This window comes from Erpetoichthys calabaricus, chromosome 5 (genome assembly GCF_900747795.2).
Source record: "Erpetoichthys calabaricus chromosome 5, fErpCal1.3, whole genome shotgun sequence".
Taxonomy (NCBI): Eukaryota; Metazoa; Chordata; class Cladistia; order Polypteriformes; family Polypteridae; genus Erpetoichthys; species Erpetoichthys calabaricus.
In genome coordinates, this window is record NC_041398.2 from 237,126,792 (window position 1) to 237,142,254 (window position 15,463).

The window sequence follows — 15,463 nt, forward strand, 5'->3', positions numbered from 1 at the left end:
TATGAAACTTCTGGAAACACTCTCCAGAGCTGTGTGCTCCTGAAACGCAGCCTCAGCATTGTGCAGTGGATTGGGAAAAACAGTTCTTCAAAAATGCAGACCCTAAGCAGGCTCTGATTTCTACATAACCCTTCCCTGATTGGATCCTGCTAATTATAACATCTCACTCCCTGACTGGTCACCCTTTACAAAAGAAAAACATTCCAACACAGCCAACATAGTCAAGTTGCATTGCATAGTGCTTTTGTATTACTTATCTGGATGGATCAGAATTACATTTTGTACAGTCTGAATGTGCTGCATGTATAACCAAAAGCCAAATAATTTAGTTACATTTTTGAGAAAAATCCCTTACTTGGTGGTATTACTGTTCCTTCAAGGATCGCCAGATTTGGGTAAGATGCCTCTGCTGCATGCGTACTGTACATGCCCAGTATAGGTGGATGGTAAACTAAATGTGTTTTTGATCAATTTAGTATGGACAGAGATGCTTTTGTAAATGATGTGAAAATGCTAGTGTGGATGGAGGTTGTTTTAATTTAAAAATTCCATTTTGAAATAAAAACATGTAGTGTGGATGTAGCCTCATGTTCCAACCGTACAAGATTTCATAAATCATACAAACAGTAAAAAAACATGTTTGATTAATAGTAACAGAAATCTTCGTAATTCAGTGGTGAATAATCTACCAGAAAGCATTTTTTTTTTTAAAAAAAGGACACGTTAACTCTTTGTTAAAATATTAATTCATTCATCCATCCATCCATCCATTTTCCAACCCGCTGAATCCGTACACAGGGTGACGGGGGTCTGCTGGAGCCAATCCCAGCCAACACAGGGCACAAGGCAGGAACCAATCCCGGGCAGGGAGCCAGCCCACCGCAGGACACACACACACACCCACACACAAAGCACACACTAGTGCCAATTTAGAATAGCCAATCCACCTAACCTACATGTCTTTGGACTGTGGGAGGAAACCGGAACGCCCGGAGGAAACTGTTAATTCATTTATCATCTTATTTTTCACCCATCTTTTTCAGGCCAAACTTCTCAATTCCTGCCATTGTTCTTTGTTTCACTCCTCCCTCATACTTTTTCTCCAAATTGAACTTCATAGGCTATGGTTCCACTCACCCCTTGTATATTTCATACCTTTCTTATTCTTGTGTTATACAGCTTTAAACAGTGTATAGATATGTTCATTATTTTGCATTTTTAGTTTAGAATTAACCAACATCTTGGTCAGACCTATAGAACTTGCTATTCACAAAAAAGAGTCTGGAAAAGTGTGTATGCAACTATTAATACAAAAATCAGGATTTATTAAATAAAAAAAAAAAACGATGTGAGAACTTGTGTATATTCACAGCAGCTCTAAAGCATCTGTAAGCAACATTTTGTAAAAAAAATGGGAAATGATGACACCATTGATCAAGCAGGGAAATGCAGTCAAACTAGATGAACGATGACTCATATTATTATGTGCACTAACGTGACAAACATATTAAAGCTCAAAAGTGATTAATATATGCAAAATCTTTTTGAAATCCCCTTTAGGAAGGCCAATGCTTTGTAATAGCACTGAAGAACTTTTTTTTCCCCTCAGTTTAGAGAACTTGTCATGCAAAGCACAGTAAAAACACTGGTGTAATGCACTTCCTGCATACAGAAAGCTCTAAATCTCATGCCCGTAAGCCTATTGATAGCTTATTGGTTTGACACCACATGGCTTTTTTGGCTGTACTTGAAACTATGCACATGGTCATATACAAAGGGACCAGCAGGATTTTCCTTTTTTGCCCATAACTGGCTTATGAATCAATATTGCCTCCCAAGAGCCATGCGGTATTACCACTGCTGGTATGAAGCCCTAGTCATGGGGCATCTGGAGCATGCACTGCTTAAGTTAATAAAAAACAAAACCCTTGCTGTCTATAGTGTTTGCAGTTCTAATGTTTAGGCTCGTAGAGTGCACCGCTTGAGTGACCTAACTGCCGCCTCATTATCCATAGCGCTTATTCAGTATTGTTAGACTTTGAGGAGTGGGTCTGGGTTCTCTATTTGTGTGTGGACCATGCCTTCCTTGAGTTACCAAAACGCTGCCCCTCTGTTTCCATAGCATGGACCCTTACCGAAACTGGGTCCAAATGGTGTTGCTAAATGGTTTCACCTGCTCTGGGTTTTCCCAACAATTAGGGCAACTGACAACACGCAAAGATAAAAGGCATCTAGCCAGAGTGATGCTGCTTTCATTAATCATAAACAATGACTTTGTATTAACACACAAGTCATTTGCAAAGGTGAGACCGACAAACATCATCCCACAGTGGACTGGGTCAACCCATCATTCATTTATTTTGAGGCAAAGTAGCACCAGCAGATGACTTGCGCATGGTGCTGCTGTACGTGAGGGCTGGTTTGTTGGTAAGATAAGCCACAGTTTTTCAGAAGGCCAATGCTACTTACTGTAACAGCAATCATGTCATTATACTGTATGTGCCAGGTGAAAGTGACTATCTGCTCCGATACTGGTACCTTGTGCCCTTCTCTGATCCTGTGCACCGTAGGATCCCTCAAATGCAGGTGGCAGTGTCTCACCGCATCAAGTGGGAGGCTGCTCTACCAGCCAGTGAATGTATGAAGGTCTGCAGCATCACAGCTACATATAGATGTGGGTGGCAACCAGGTGGTATTCAAGGCACATATACATGTAATTTATAAAGTGTAAATTGCATAATCAGGTTTATACTTTATATATATATAAAAAAAAAAAAAAAAAAAAAAAAAAGCAATTGCACTTTACTGTGTTTTTTTGGCAAAAGCATATTTTCACACTCACATCCACACACCATATTTTAAATGAGATTGGTAATCTTCAAAATAGCATTTTAAAATGTAAGAAATGGACGGTCCATTTTTCACAGTGATAGATGTGGTTAGATAAACCTTTAATGTAAAAACTTGAGGGTAACAAGCATACAACAGATCACATATAAATTAACCCCCCCAGCAGTGCCATGTCTGTCTTCATTAGTCCACTTCTATATTTTTTCTTATCATAAAGGAGCCAAAAACATTGTAAGGGTGGTATTGCATCTTTGCAACATGCCCATCAAAGGGCACATCCACACTTGGGCAAATTTGAATCTGCATCTGCCCAGAATAGTATTTTGAATTATGGAAGGGAAAATCCAAGTGTGAAAAAGTACACTTGAGCAGACTATGAAAGACAGCAAGAGAGGAAAGGAAAAAAAAAATACCCCAAACTCACTGGCACCAGTGTGCTTTATCAACCCACTCAATTTCTACCATAAATCCCTCTCTTATGGAACATTTGAAACATGGCAATTAGACAGTGGATATTACCAATCCACTTGATTGGAACATGTCAAAATGCATGCTAAATAGGCAAGAGAGCTTTAAAAGGTATCCATGTAATGGAAGTTAGAACTTTGAAGTTTTTACAGGGGCCAAGGGCTTTAGCAGCAGTACTGAATCCTGGGCAAGAAACAGCCTTGGCCGAGTAACCAGTCCATTGTGGGGCACATTTACAATTTATTGTTAACAGTAGACTGATCACCTATATCTCGATTTATAGAAAAAAATGTTAACATGTCACATCTTTACATATAAAATTTAAACACTCCTAGTAGGTGCTGAATGAAGGCAAAATACATAAACAAGGCAGAGGACAAGGTAATCTTAAATAGAAAAAATAAAAAAAAATTTAAAACCATTCAGCTCCTCAAAAAAAGAAATTAAATCACATATTTATTCCCTTTAAAATAAGAGAATGTTACAGTTTAATTTAGTTAGAATATATAAACTAGGAATATAGTTGCAGTACACCTAATAAGCAAAACCCATCATACAGGCAACAAGTGTCCATAAAAAATTTCATACAAAGTGGTTTTTACTGTTGGCTTACATAGTAAGTCAGAAGAATAACCGAGTAAAATACTGCTCACTCTCCCTATGCCATGTAGTCATTATGACTCTAATAATACCCCCAGCAAATAAGAACTGCTTTAGTGACCCCCCCAAACAGTCTTCATGGCATCAGCCTGCCATCCAGATTGTGAATGTGATGAAAAAGGTTGGCACCATAGTCAAAGGAGTTACTCCAATGAATAACATTAATGCTATTCCCAACATAGACGATAGCAGGACAGTCCTTTGGTCTTGGATGATCATTCTTAGAACTTCACAGAACTGTAAGGGGGGGGGGGGGGGGTATGGGAGAAAAAAAAAAAAAAAAATACATCAAAAAGGTGTTCGAATCTATTGAGTTTCCAGAAAATAGGAAAAAGGATACACAAATAAGAAAATTAAAACAGACAATTCTGATGCTATAATGTGAACTTAACATTTTAAAAATTAGTAAAAATTGTTTTCAGCAGAACTGTCACAGAGCTGCATTATAACAGGTTAGAAAGAAGGCCAACTCAATTCTGCCCGACAGTCGCCATCCTCTTAAATTTTAGTTGTCGATTTAGGTTCCCACAGGTAAAGAGAAACAGATTTAAAAACCTTTTCCTAGAGCTAGAAGTATTTTGAATTCTATTACTTGTAGGGATGCTACTCTATTCGGAATTGTGTACTGTTTATTATTCATCTTTGTATGAATCAAGTGTGTGTGTACTTATGACATTGGTTGTCAGTTGTAAAAATGATTAAACAAATTAAGTACTTCAATGGCATTAATCACGTGTGTGTTCAAAGCAAAATCCTAGCAGCCTAGCTGAAATACACAAATTAAGACCATCAAAAGATGGTAACTAAACACAATATAGCAGCTTCTACATAAAGTTTGGAAGAAAAAAAAAAAAAAAAAAAAGTCACGATATAGTTTTCGGCAGCCCACTTTAAAATTTGAGCAAGGAGCAGTTAAGTGCACAGGTTTGATTCACTTCCGATACATTGAAATTGAATCCAAATGCAATTTAAAGCAACAGTGTCGGTATGCATTTGACATTTTTCCACCCAGCCAATCCAAACCTACCCCTCAGGGCAGCTTTGACCAAACTGCTCACACAGGTTTGGGGAATCTGGTAAATGAGTACCTGGATTTTCTTGTGCAATACCAGAGAAGGGTTTGGGGAAGAGAGAGAAACCAAAACAATTACCGCGGTCATTCCAATATTATCCTAATCAGGCTATTCTTTTTAAACAAAACACACACACACACCACAAGTGCACAGTGTTCACAGTCTTTAATTTTCTATACCATTTCCAGCTGGTAGCTGGAGATATTATGGAAGCATCAGGCATAAGCCAACCATACACTCAAGTTCAGACTGATGCCACAGGGGAGCCCATTTTTGGTTTCCAAAAGAACCATCCACAAAGTTTGCAGGGAGAACCTTAATTACCGGAAACATATTGTCATTTATTAGTTTCTACTTTGCTATAATGTATGTAAGCAAATCCATATCACCACATGCGATAGTTCTTTATTTGGCAAGTGGTATAGTCTATCCTTGCATTTTACCTTGACAGGGCTCCGCGTCTACACTTGGTGAGGTGCAAGAACAAAGTAGTTTGTATTATTGTATCATAATTCTGTGGTATCCATGACAGACTGTTTACCTATCTCAAAGAAGAGGATTACTTGTGCTGTATTTAGCTAATTTTTTGGCACCCATTGCACACCCAACCTACGTGGAAGGAGTCTTTCCCCAAAGATTTTCCATTTTCTTCTATAGTATTTGATTACATCTTGCCTGAAGAAGGGGCCTGAGTTGCCTCGAAAGCTTGCATATTGTAATCTTTCTAGTTAGCCAATAAAAGGTGTCATTTTGCTTGGCTTTTCTCTCCATTTTCTTCTACAATCTTTGGTTTTGGGAGTTGTGTTTTCTTAGTCAAGGCTGGTGAGCTGTCCAAAACAAAAAACCACCACACACACACACAGGGCCTGTTAAATCCAATTGAGGCATTCCTGGTTTGATTTTGGGCTATACAATAAAAATTGTTGATGTGTACAGCCGGTTACGGATCCAAATAACTAACCATGAATACAGTACGAGAACAATTTGTGAACTACTAGAGAGTGTTTGACTCTTGCTGCATCAAATAATGCAGGCAGAAGTTCAGGTTTTCTTGATCCGTTAATATCCTGACAGAAATATTTAACGTCCGGGGTACCTATTTCATCTAAATATTAGGAACCTTTATAAAGTTCAACGAACCAAAAATTTTCAAAGAACATTTCCCAGATTTAAGATGGCAGTGTCAAGTAATGGTTCTGTGAGGAACCACATGGCCCAGTAAGTTGCCATTAAGAGACCAGTATTTTCAAGAGAGTGTAGGTGGAACTGTGGTTCATCAATGGATGCAACCCAGTTTAAATTCTGGTCTCAGGAGCTAGGCAGCACTGGTGCCAACTTTGCTACTTCTAACTGTTGGAACCTGTAAACAGTTGTTGTCATCTTAACCAGCAGTCACACAGCAATCAGTTTTGGGGACGAAAACCTGAAACCTCACATCAAGAACAAGAATTAAGACTGACTTACATAGTTACAGTGGGCACATACTGAATAAATCTATGCTAAAACTTCTAAAGATAAGCAGTCAAAGTGAAAACCCAACCATATCAAGTCAGCACTTTCCTAGTTATTCACACTCAAAGCATTTAGAATTAAAAGTTGTTTATATTAATAATGTATTTCACCTATAAATTTACCAAAGGTTATTAAAGAAACCCTCAAGAATTACAAATAAAAACAATCCTATTGCTCTGCTGTATATGCAAACGTTAACTAGATTGTTTTTTGGACTATGAGAAATAAGTTATTGGACTGTGGGAGGAAACTGAAGCAACCACCATATACACACACACGGAATGCCTGAATGGGCTTTAACAAGCTCCATTTTTTGACAACCCCCACCAGCCTTGACTACCTAAGGAGACAAGGGAGAACCTCAAAAAAAAAAAAAGCAAACCAGAGAGAAATCCCCTTACAAAGATATGTAGGATAGGTGGATTAATTAAATTGCCCTATAAAGTGTCCAAGACTTCACCCAGCAATGGCTGGCAGGTTTTTAAATATAATTATAGCCAACTGTCACGAACACTAGATCTTCATACCATGAAATTGTTGTGGAAAAGATTGGTTTATAGATTTAGGGTTTTTTTTTTTTTTTGTTTCAATAGTCTGCACATTTGTACAGCACCACAGCTTGTAAAATAAAAGTGTGCAATATAAAATTGACATTGCTGCAGAATTTTGACGTCAACATCATAAATCAATCATTCTGAAAATCAAAACATCGAAATCGTTTTCATACACATGCAGCTGAAAAGTGCATCACAAGAAGTCAAAGAATATTAAAAGTGCAGCTTTGAACATTTCCTTATAAAAACGTAATTCCACTAAAACCACCGCACTTTATTTCTGCCGTCTAGTGCTCCCCGCGAGTTTGATGCGCTTTCCCCCCGTCTTTTATGGAAGGCCTGCCTTCGGACCCCAATAAAAGCATTCTGATCTCCACAACGGAATAACGAGGACTTGAGCGACATCGCGGGACTCACCTTGTCTGTCTGGAGGCTCACCGGCGAGCCATATCTGCAGTAAGTAACGAAGTGCTCGCAGTTATTCCACAGCAGACTGTATGGAGTCGCCCCCACGAGTTTCTCAGCCCGTTTGGCTACATCCTCGTTGGCTAACGGTTCCTTTCTACACAGGTTGTCCATGTGATTTACTATGATGCTGGAACCGTAAGCGAAGTCTTCCACGGTGTCCACTCGTATACTGGCGATCTTGCAGATGACACCCATAAGTAATCTTTTGTTTGTCACTACTTTCTGCACGAGACTTTTATCATTGGTGAAAACGGGCAGAATGTCGGGCATCAGGTGTGCCACTTTATTATCACCTAGGTAAATGCCAAAGTGGATGAAGAGAGTACGTGGCACTTCAAGTAAGTCTCCTCGTTTAAAGGATGATCTATCAACGCTATTAGCATTTTTATCTTCGTCGCTGGAAACTGCGGCGAACCAGTTGAAGTGCGTGAGAAGGAAGAGCTTCTGAAACAGAAACGTCAACGAGTCTAACATTGTTTTCATCTACAGGAGAGGGGATTGCATTTTGCAGCAGACTAGCGTGAGTTTTTATGTGGAGGGTGTCGGGAGGTGGCTTGGTGACATCAGGAGCTCTGTGCCGTGTTATTGGCTCCGCAGGCTGATTTGGACTTTAAAGAAACGTGATCCGTAAACCTGGTTAATCATGTGCTGGTTACGTCACATCCAATTAGCAAGCCTAAACTACTGTAGGGCTTCGGCTGGGGGCAGCAAATCAAATTGTAACCACATATCTGGGTCTCGTTGCTTGACAGTGTCCCTATCCACTAACCCAAAGTATTATACTGAGATAGTGCTAATTTTTTTAATACTATCCCAGTATGTTTGAAGGGCCTGAGGAAGTGTGTTGGGTGACATACTAATAACGATTTACATAGTTTTACATAGCGGCTCTTTCTGTTTTGGCGTAGCTGCACTGTCACTCAAAACGGGCATTTCAAAGCGCAGCACCCAACACAGTAAAAATGAAACAACAGAATACCACCCATAATTTAAATGGCAGAAAGAACTTTGCAGCCTTTAATTTATTTAACGAATCTTTGATTGATCCTATGTGTTTAATTTGTGCGCTTCATGTCGATTACACTGAATTTTGAATGCAGCCTCATTGTGGATTAGATTATATCCCAAGTGAGGCTGAGTGGGATGCAAGACGACTAACCCAGTGAGGCGGCATGGGATAGATAATACAATGTTATTACTTATTTCGCTGATGCCTTTATCCAATTGGATTATTTTCTTTTTCCCCCCATTTGGGACACATGCAGGTGAATGACTTGCGCATAATCACGCATTTTAGCATCGGGATTTGAACCCATAACCTCATGGTTTGAGGTCCGAAGTCCAAAGCCTTAACCACTACGGCACGCTCAGTGTGCGGAAAGGCTGACTGAAGACTCAGATCTGGCCGTTTGGGAATGAGTGAAGCTGCGTGGAGTGAGCCCAGCGATCGAGGGCGTTCCCATTCGGGAACGAGACTCCCTTTTTCCCGGTTTCTTGTCGCAATTAAATTTTACCCATTGTAAGAAACCCCTATAAAGAACGTTATCCCATTTTCATAATACTAATGCATTTTTGATCAAATTATTTTTCCTTTTTCTAAGCATTTGTATAACGAACAGCAGCAAAATAAAATTGTATATTTGGACACTTATTGCTATGTCTGCTTACAAACCAGTGCGTTTCTTCGTGCCGGTCCCAATCCCGGATTAATGGGGAGGGTTACATCAGGAAGGGCATCCGGTGTAAAATTTTGCCAACTCAATATGCGGATAACAATATTACTGTGTATACCCGGCAAATCTGAAAGTAGTGATTTAGAGCGATAAAAACATTATAGTAAAACCAGTACATTTTAGTAAAGATGTTTTTTCATGTTTCCTCCCGCAGTCCAAAGACATGCAGGTTAGGTGGATTGGCGATTCTAAATTGGCCCTAGTGTGTGCTTAGTGTGTGTGTGTCCTGCGGTGGGTTGGTATCCTGCCCGGGATTGGTTCCTACCTTGTGCCCTGTGTTGGCTGGGATTGGCTCCAGCAGACCCCCGTGACCCTGTGTTCGGATTCAGCGGGTTGGAAAATGGATGGATGTTTTTTCATTCTCTGCGGTGAGCTGGCGCCCTGCCCTGTGTTGGCTGGGATTGGCTCCAGCAGAATCCCCGTGACCCTGTAGTTAGGATATAGCGGGTTGGATAATGGATGGATGGATGTTTTTTCATTCTAAAAATATTTTGGTATGTATTAAGCGGTTACTTTGTAATGGCTTAGAACGTGGTTTGCCTTAACGAGGGCTTCAGTTTTTACTGTTTTTTCGTTCTAGATTATTGTACAGGGGCTCGAAAGTGTCAGGCGGATTTGAACCCAGCGCTGCAGCGCTAGCTGTCTGGCACACAAGAATACAAATACCATCACAGTTACTCTCCAGGCATATAATTCGCCTCGTGGGATACATACTTAAGGTAAATGTGTTGGCTTTGTAAAGTGCCGGTTTAAACTGTTCGTATAGGGTTAATTAAGAGGGACGTTCAAAAAGTTTCCGCACTTTTATATTTTCATTGGAAACGGTGAAGGCGGGAGGAGTAGTAATCGGGCATTAAAAAGTTGGTGCTACGCTTGGAAAATTGCATGGCAAACGAAGTTGACTATGTAGAAACGTGATGTAATTTGTTTTTGAAATTGTTAATAAATAGAGTTTTAAAAAAGTGCCGAAACCTTTTGAGCGTCCCTTGTAATTACCAATTACCCTCCAGTCTGTATGACACGCAATTAAACGCAAGAAAACCAATGTAAGGGAAATGCACAAACGACTAAAGACAATCGGATATACAACTGATAATTTCGTTTATCGTGTATACATCTTATTTGATTTGATTTATATTAAGTCATTTGTCGGACATTCAGTCTTATTTGTCGTTTGAGGCGGGTAGTGGGAGACTATCGAATGGTTCCTTTCAAGTAACCTCTTTATTCGGGAACACGAAATAAATTAATTCCCAAATGCTTCCTGCTCGATTCTGTCGTGATTCGATTCGGATCCCAGTAATAGAAAAAGGGGGTTCATAAAGTAACGAATGGTTTAACCATCCATAGATACGAAAGACATCCAGCCATAAAAAAATAAATCACCTATAAAACAGCGACCCCACGTAGAAGTGGGAAAAGCGGAAGAAGATAACATTTGTACTGCAGCACACATCATTTGAATAATTTCCCTGCAACTTAGTGCAGTTTAATTAGCCTGTGTAATTACCTGAAATCTGTTTGTCTGTCTTTGTTGAAAGAAGTTTTTCTCCAAAACTTTAAAGCTGACATTTAAAAAAAACGGTATCTCAAAAAATGGACAAAATAGCCGCTTCCTGTGATTTTTCCTCGTGGTATATAGAAGTATGTTTAACCTGTCAAAAGGAAAATGAAAATCAGTAAATAGTGCGCAATAAATCTGAGGGCACTGTGCAACAATTAAAGTGGCAAATGGTAGACAAATGCGAACTCGGTGCGAGTGAATGGCGGAACGGAAGCATGAATTTATAAAAGAGCGGTGTTCTAACGAAACAGCCTACCCATCGAAATGATTTACTCACTGATACTACGCATGCGCAGACCAAAATTACGCAACTTTTCTCGAAGCTTATCAACTGTTCGTCGATCTGTCCTACCTAGTGTTGAAGTTTGAGGTAAGTGTTACTGTATTTCTGTATTTATTTATTTATGTATTTACTGTATTTGTTACTGTATTTATAGATATGTACAATATAGCGAAACTTAGAGCCAGTCAGACACTTTAAGGTGGAGCAACGTTTTAGAAGATTGATTATAACTATACTGCTCAAAAAAGGGGAACACTTAAGTCACACATTGGATGTCGATTATGAACAATATTCAAGTGGAACATCCTAACTGAGTAATACACTGTGTTGTTCATTGAGAACAGAATGATGTAACAACACTCAGTTGAAAATTAGCAGCCCACTGAGGGCTGGATTCAACATCACACCAAAAATGAAAGTCAAAAATTGAAATCCCAGGCTGATCCAATTCGCATGAATTTCATCTCCTGATGTGACTCAGTAGTGTGTGTGGTCCCCACCTGCCTGTATGCACCCTGGACAACGTCTGGGTCCAATCCTGATGAGACCATGGATGGTGTCCTTCTGGATCTCCTCCCAGACCTGGATCCTGGAAAGTCTGTGGTGCTACTTGATGGTGTTGTATGTACAGATACATAATGTCTGAGAGGTTCTCAATTGGGTTCAAAACTGGGGAATGTGTGAGGCAGTTCATGGCACCAATGGACATTGTCCTGTACCAGGAGGAGCCCAGTACCCACTGCATCATCCCTGTGCCTAACAGCAGTCAGGGTAGCAGGTGGAGGCCTGCGCAACCCTTCAAGGTATGTCTCCCAGATCATCATTGACTCATTGCTGAACCAGTCAAGTTGGGTGATGTTGCAGGCTGCATAACACTCGCCATGGCAGCTCTAGACTCATTCACGTCTGTCACATGTGCTCAGTGTGAACCTGCTCTCATCAGTGAAGAGAATAGGGTGCCAATGGCAGAGTTGCCAATTGTGATATTCTCTGGTGAATGCCAGTCGAGCTGCACGGTGATGGGCTGTGAGCACAGGTGCCACTAGAGGACATCAGGCCCTTGTGCCACCATCATGGAGTCTGTTTCTGACAGTTTGGTCTTAAATATGCACACTAGCAGCCCGCTAGTGGTCATTTTGTAGGGCTCTGGCAGTGCTCTTCCTTTTCCTCCTCTTACAGAGGAAGCAGATACCGATCCTGAGGCTGGGTTGATGCCCTTCTCAGGGGCCAGTCCAACTTTCCTTGTGTAATGGCCCGTCTCCTGTTATCTCCTACATGCTTTTTGAGACTGTGCTGGGAGACACAGAAAACCTTCTTGTGACGGCACATATGGATGTGCCATCCTGGAAGAGCTGGACTACCTGTGCAACCTGAATCAGCTGCAAGTACGGCCTTATGCTACCAGTGGTGACAATGACACTAGCAAAACACAAAACTAGAGAAGGATCAGTCAGGAAGAATAAGGAGAGAGCAGTTGTCTGTGGCCACCATTCCCTGTTTGTTGCCTCTCCAGTGTCTCTGTTGTCACTTTGATTTGCACCAGATCAGGTGAAGTTGATTCATAATTGCTTATGTTTCCTAACTGGACAGATTAATATCCCTTAAGTTTAACTGACTTGGTGTTAGAAGGCTGTGATGATTAAGTGTTCTCCTCATTTTTTGAGCAGTGTATATTATGTAGTTGTTGATTTGTTTTACTATCTCCTAATTTACCCGATTATGGACTAGTGCCCTAGCTTTGGCTTGTTGCTGCCTGGCACTCACTGTAGTCAAGGTAGGCTTTGGTAATCTCTTGAAAATTAATGTGCCAGAATGGTTCTTCAAAGTGATTCCATAGATTCCCAAAACACATCCACAAAAGAAACATGTTTTTAGATATACATAAGTGGCCATGAATAGATGATAAAAGATTGTGAAATGGCAAAGGGGTCCTTAATTTTAAAAGGTGGTGTAGCATAGTGGTTAAGTCATTAGACTTGAAATCCTTCAGTGGTAGTGGTTCAAATCCTGCTACTGATGCACTGTGACCATAAGCAAGTCACTTCATGCGTCTGTGCTCTAACTTGGGAAAACAAAATGAAATGTAACAAATTACAGTGCATCCGGAAAGTATTCACAGCGCATCACTTTTTCCACATTTTGTTATCTTACAGCCTTATTCCAAAATGGATTAAATTCATTTTTTTCCTTAGAATTCTATACACAACATCCCATAATGACAACGTGAAAAAAGTTTACTTGAGGTTTATTAAAAATAAAAAAAAACTGAGAAATCCCATGTCCATAAGTATTCACAGCCTTTGCTCAATACTTTGTTGATGCACCTTTGGCAGCAATTCCAGCCTCAAGTCTTTTTGAATATGATGCCACAAGCTTGACACACCTATCCTTGGCCAGTCTCGCCCATTCCTCTTTGCAGCACCTCTCAAGCTCCATCAGGTTGGATGGGAAGTGTCGGTGCACAGCCATTTTAAGATCTCTCCAGAGATGTTCAATCAGATTCAAGTCTGGGCTCTGGCTGGGCCACTCAAGGACATTCACAGAGTTGTCCTGAAGCCACTCCTTTGATATCTTGGCTGTGTGCTTAGGGTCGTTGTCCTGCTGAAAGATGAACCGTCGCCCCAGTCTGAGGTCAAGAGCGCTCTGGAGCAGGTTTTCATCCAGGATGTCTCTGTACATTGCTGCAGTCATCTTTCCCTTTATCCTGACTAGTCTACCAGTCCCTGCCACTGAAAAACATCCCCACAGCATGATGCTGCCACCACCATGCTTCACTGTAGGGATGGTATTGACCTGGTGATGAGCGGTGCCTGGTTTCCTCCAAACGTGACGCCTGGCATTCATACCAAAGAGTTCAATCTTTGTCTCATCAGACCAGAGAATTTTCTTTCTCATGGTCTGAGAGTCCTTCAGGTGCCTTTTGGTAAACTCCAGGTGGGCTGCCATGTGCCTTTTACTAAGGAGTGGCTTCCGTCTGGCCACTCTACCATACAGACCTGATTGGTGGATTGCTTCAGAGATGGTTGTCCTTCTGGAAGGTTCTCCTCTCTCCACAGAGGACCTCTGGAGCTCTTGCAGAGTGACCATCAGGTTCTTGGTCACCTCCCTGACTAAGGCCCTTCTCCCCCGATCGCTCAGTTTAGATGGCCGGCCAGCTCTAGGAAGAGTCCTGGTGGTTTCGAACTTCTTCCACTTACGGATGATGGAGGCCACTGTGCTCATTGGGACCTTCAAAGCAGCAGAAATTTTTCTGTAACCTTCCCCAGATTTGTGCCTCGTGACAATCCTGTCTCGGAGGTCTACAAACAATTCCTTTGACTTCATGCTTGGTTTGTGCTCTGACATGAACTGTCAACTGTGGGACCTTCTATAGACAGGTGTGTGCCTTTCCAAATCATGTCCAGTCAACTGAATTGACCACAGGTGGACTCCAATGAAGCTGCAGAAACATCTCAGGGATGATCAGGGGAAACAGGATGCACCTGAGCTCAATTTCGAGCTTCATGGCAAAGGCTGTGAATATTTATGTACATGTGCTTTCTCAATTTTTTTTATTTTTAATAAATTTGCAAAGATCTCAAGTAAACTTTTTTCACGTTGTCATTATGGGGTGTTGTGTGTAGAATTCTGAGGAAAAAAATGAATTTAATCCATTTTGGAATAAGGCTGTAACGTAACAAAATGTGGAAAAAGTGATGCGCTGTGAATACTTTCCGGATGCACTGTATATCTCAGATATTGTAAGTTGTCTCTGATAAAGGTGTCAGCCAAATAAGTAAATGTAAAAGGACTCTCGCTACATATGGGCTCAGTTCAGGCGTTCTTGATCTGTTGTATCCTGCCAGGCAGATTACTATACATTGAAGGTTGCTGTTTCTCCTACACATTAGAAAATGTTTAAAAGCTCAAAGAACCAATTTCATATACTAAGAACCCCTCCTAGAATTAAATGTATTTTTGTTTGTCAAGCAATGGGTCTTTGGGGAACCACTCAACCAAGTAAAGTGCCACTACAGAACCATTATTTTGAGAAGAGAGCAATACAACCTTCTAAGAGGCATGTTTGCAATTGGGCCTTTGGATGAAGGGCCAGATCAGTGAAGCTTGAACAACACAAGTCTGCCTTACTTTAAATCATAGGTTTCCGACCTTTTTTGGGGTCAGAGCCCACTTTTTCAAAGAGTGATTCGATAGCGCCCCCCCCTTGGGTGAACTATACTATACTATATATTGAAAAACAAGGACAGATATTTAAAAATTATTTTATTAGAAGATATTAACAATATTAGGGTATTGCT

The 15,463-nt window shown here is 40.6% G+C and overlaps 1 protein-coding gene across 1 annotated transcript; it reads right to left on the bottom strand.

Annotated features, from left to right (window-relative positions):
* Nucleotides 1-3,757: 3,757 nt before the first annotated feature.
* On the bottom strand, nucleotides 3,758-8,096 carry LOC114652329 (lecithin retinol acyltransferase-like). The gene is made up of 2 exons (XM_028802673.2): nucleotides 7,535-8,096; nucleotides 3,758-4,215 (listed from the first exon to the last, which is right to left on the bottom strand). The coding sequence occupies exons 1-2, from the start codon at nucleotides 8,066-8,068 to the stop codon at nucleotides 4,063-4,065; spliced, it is 687 nt and encodes a 228-aa protein (XP_028658506.1). The 5' UTR covers nucleotides 8,069-8,096; the 3' UTR covers nucleotides 3,758-4,062.
* Between the last annotated feature and the right edge of the window lie 7,367 nt (nucleotides 8,097-15,463).

Excerpts from the sequence above, each read along its gene's own strand:
- LOC114652329 (XM_028802673.2), bottom strand. The coding sequence starts at position 8,068 with ATGAAAACAATGTTAGACTCGTTGACGTTTCTGTTTCAGAAGCTCTTC. Across the intron at positions 4,216-7,534 it reads TGAGCCTCCAGACAGACAAG|TTCTGTGAAGTTCTAAGAAT; the intron begins GTGAGTCCCGCG and ends CCCCCCTTACAG.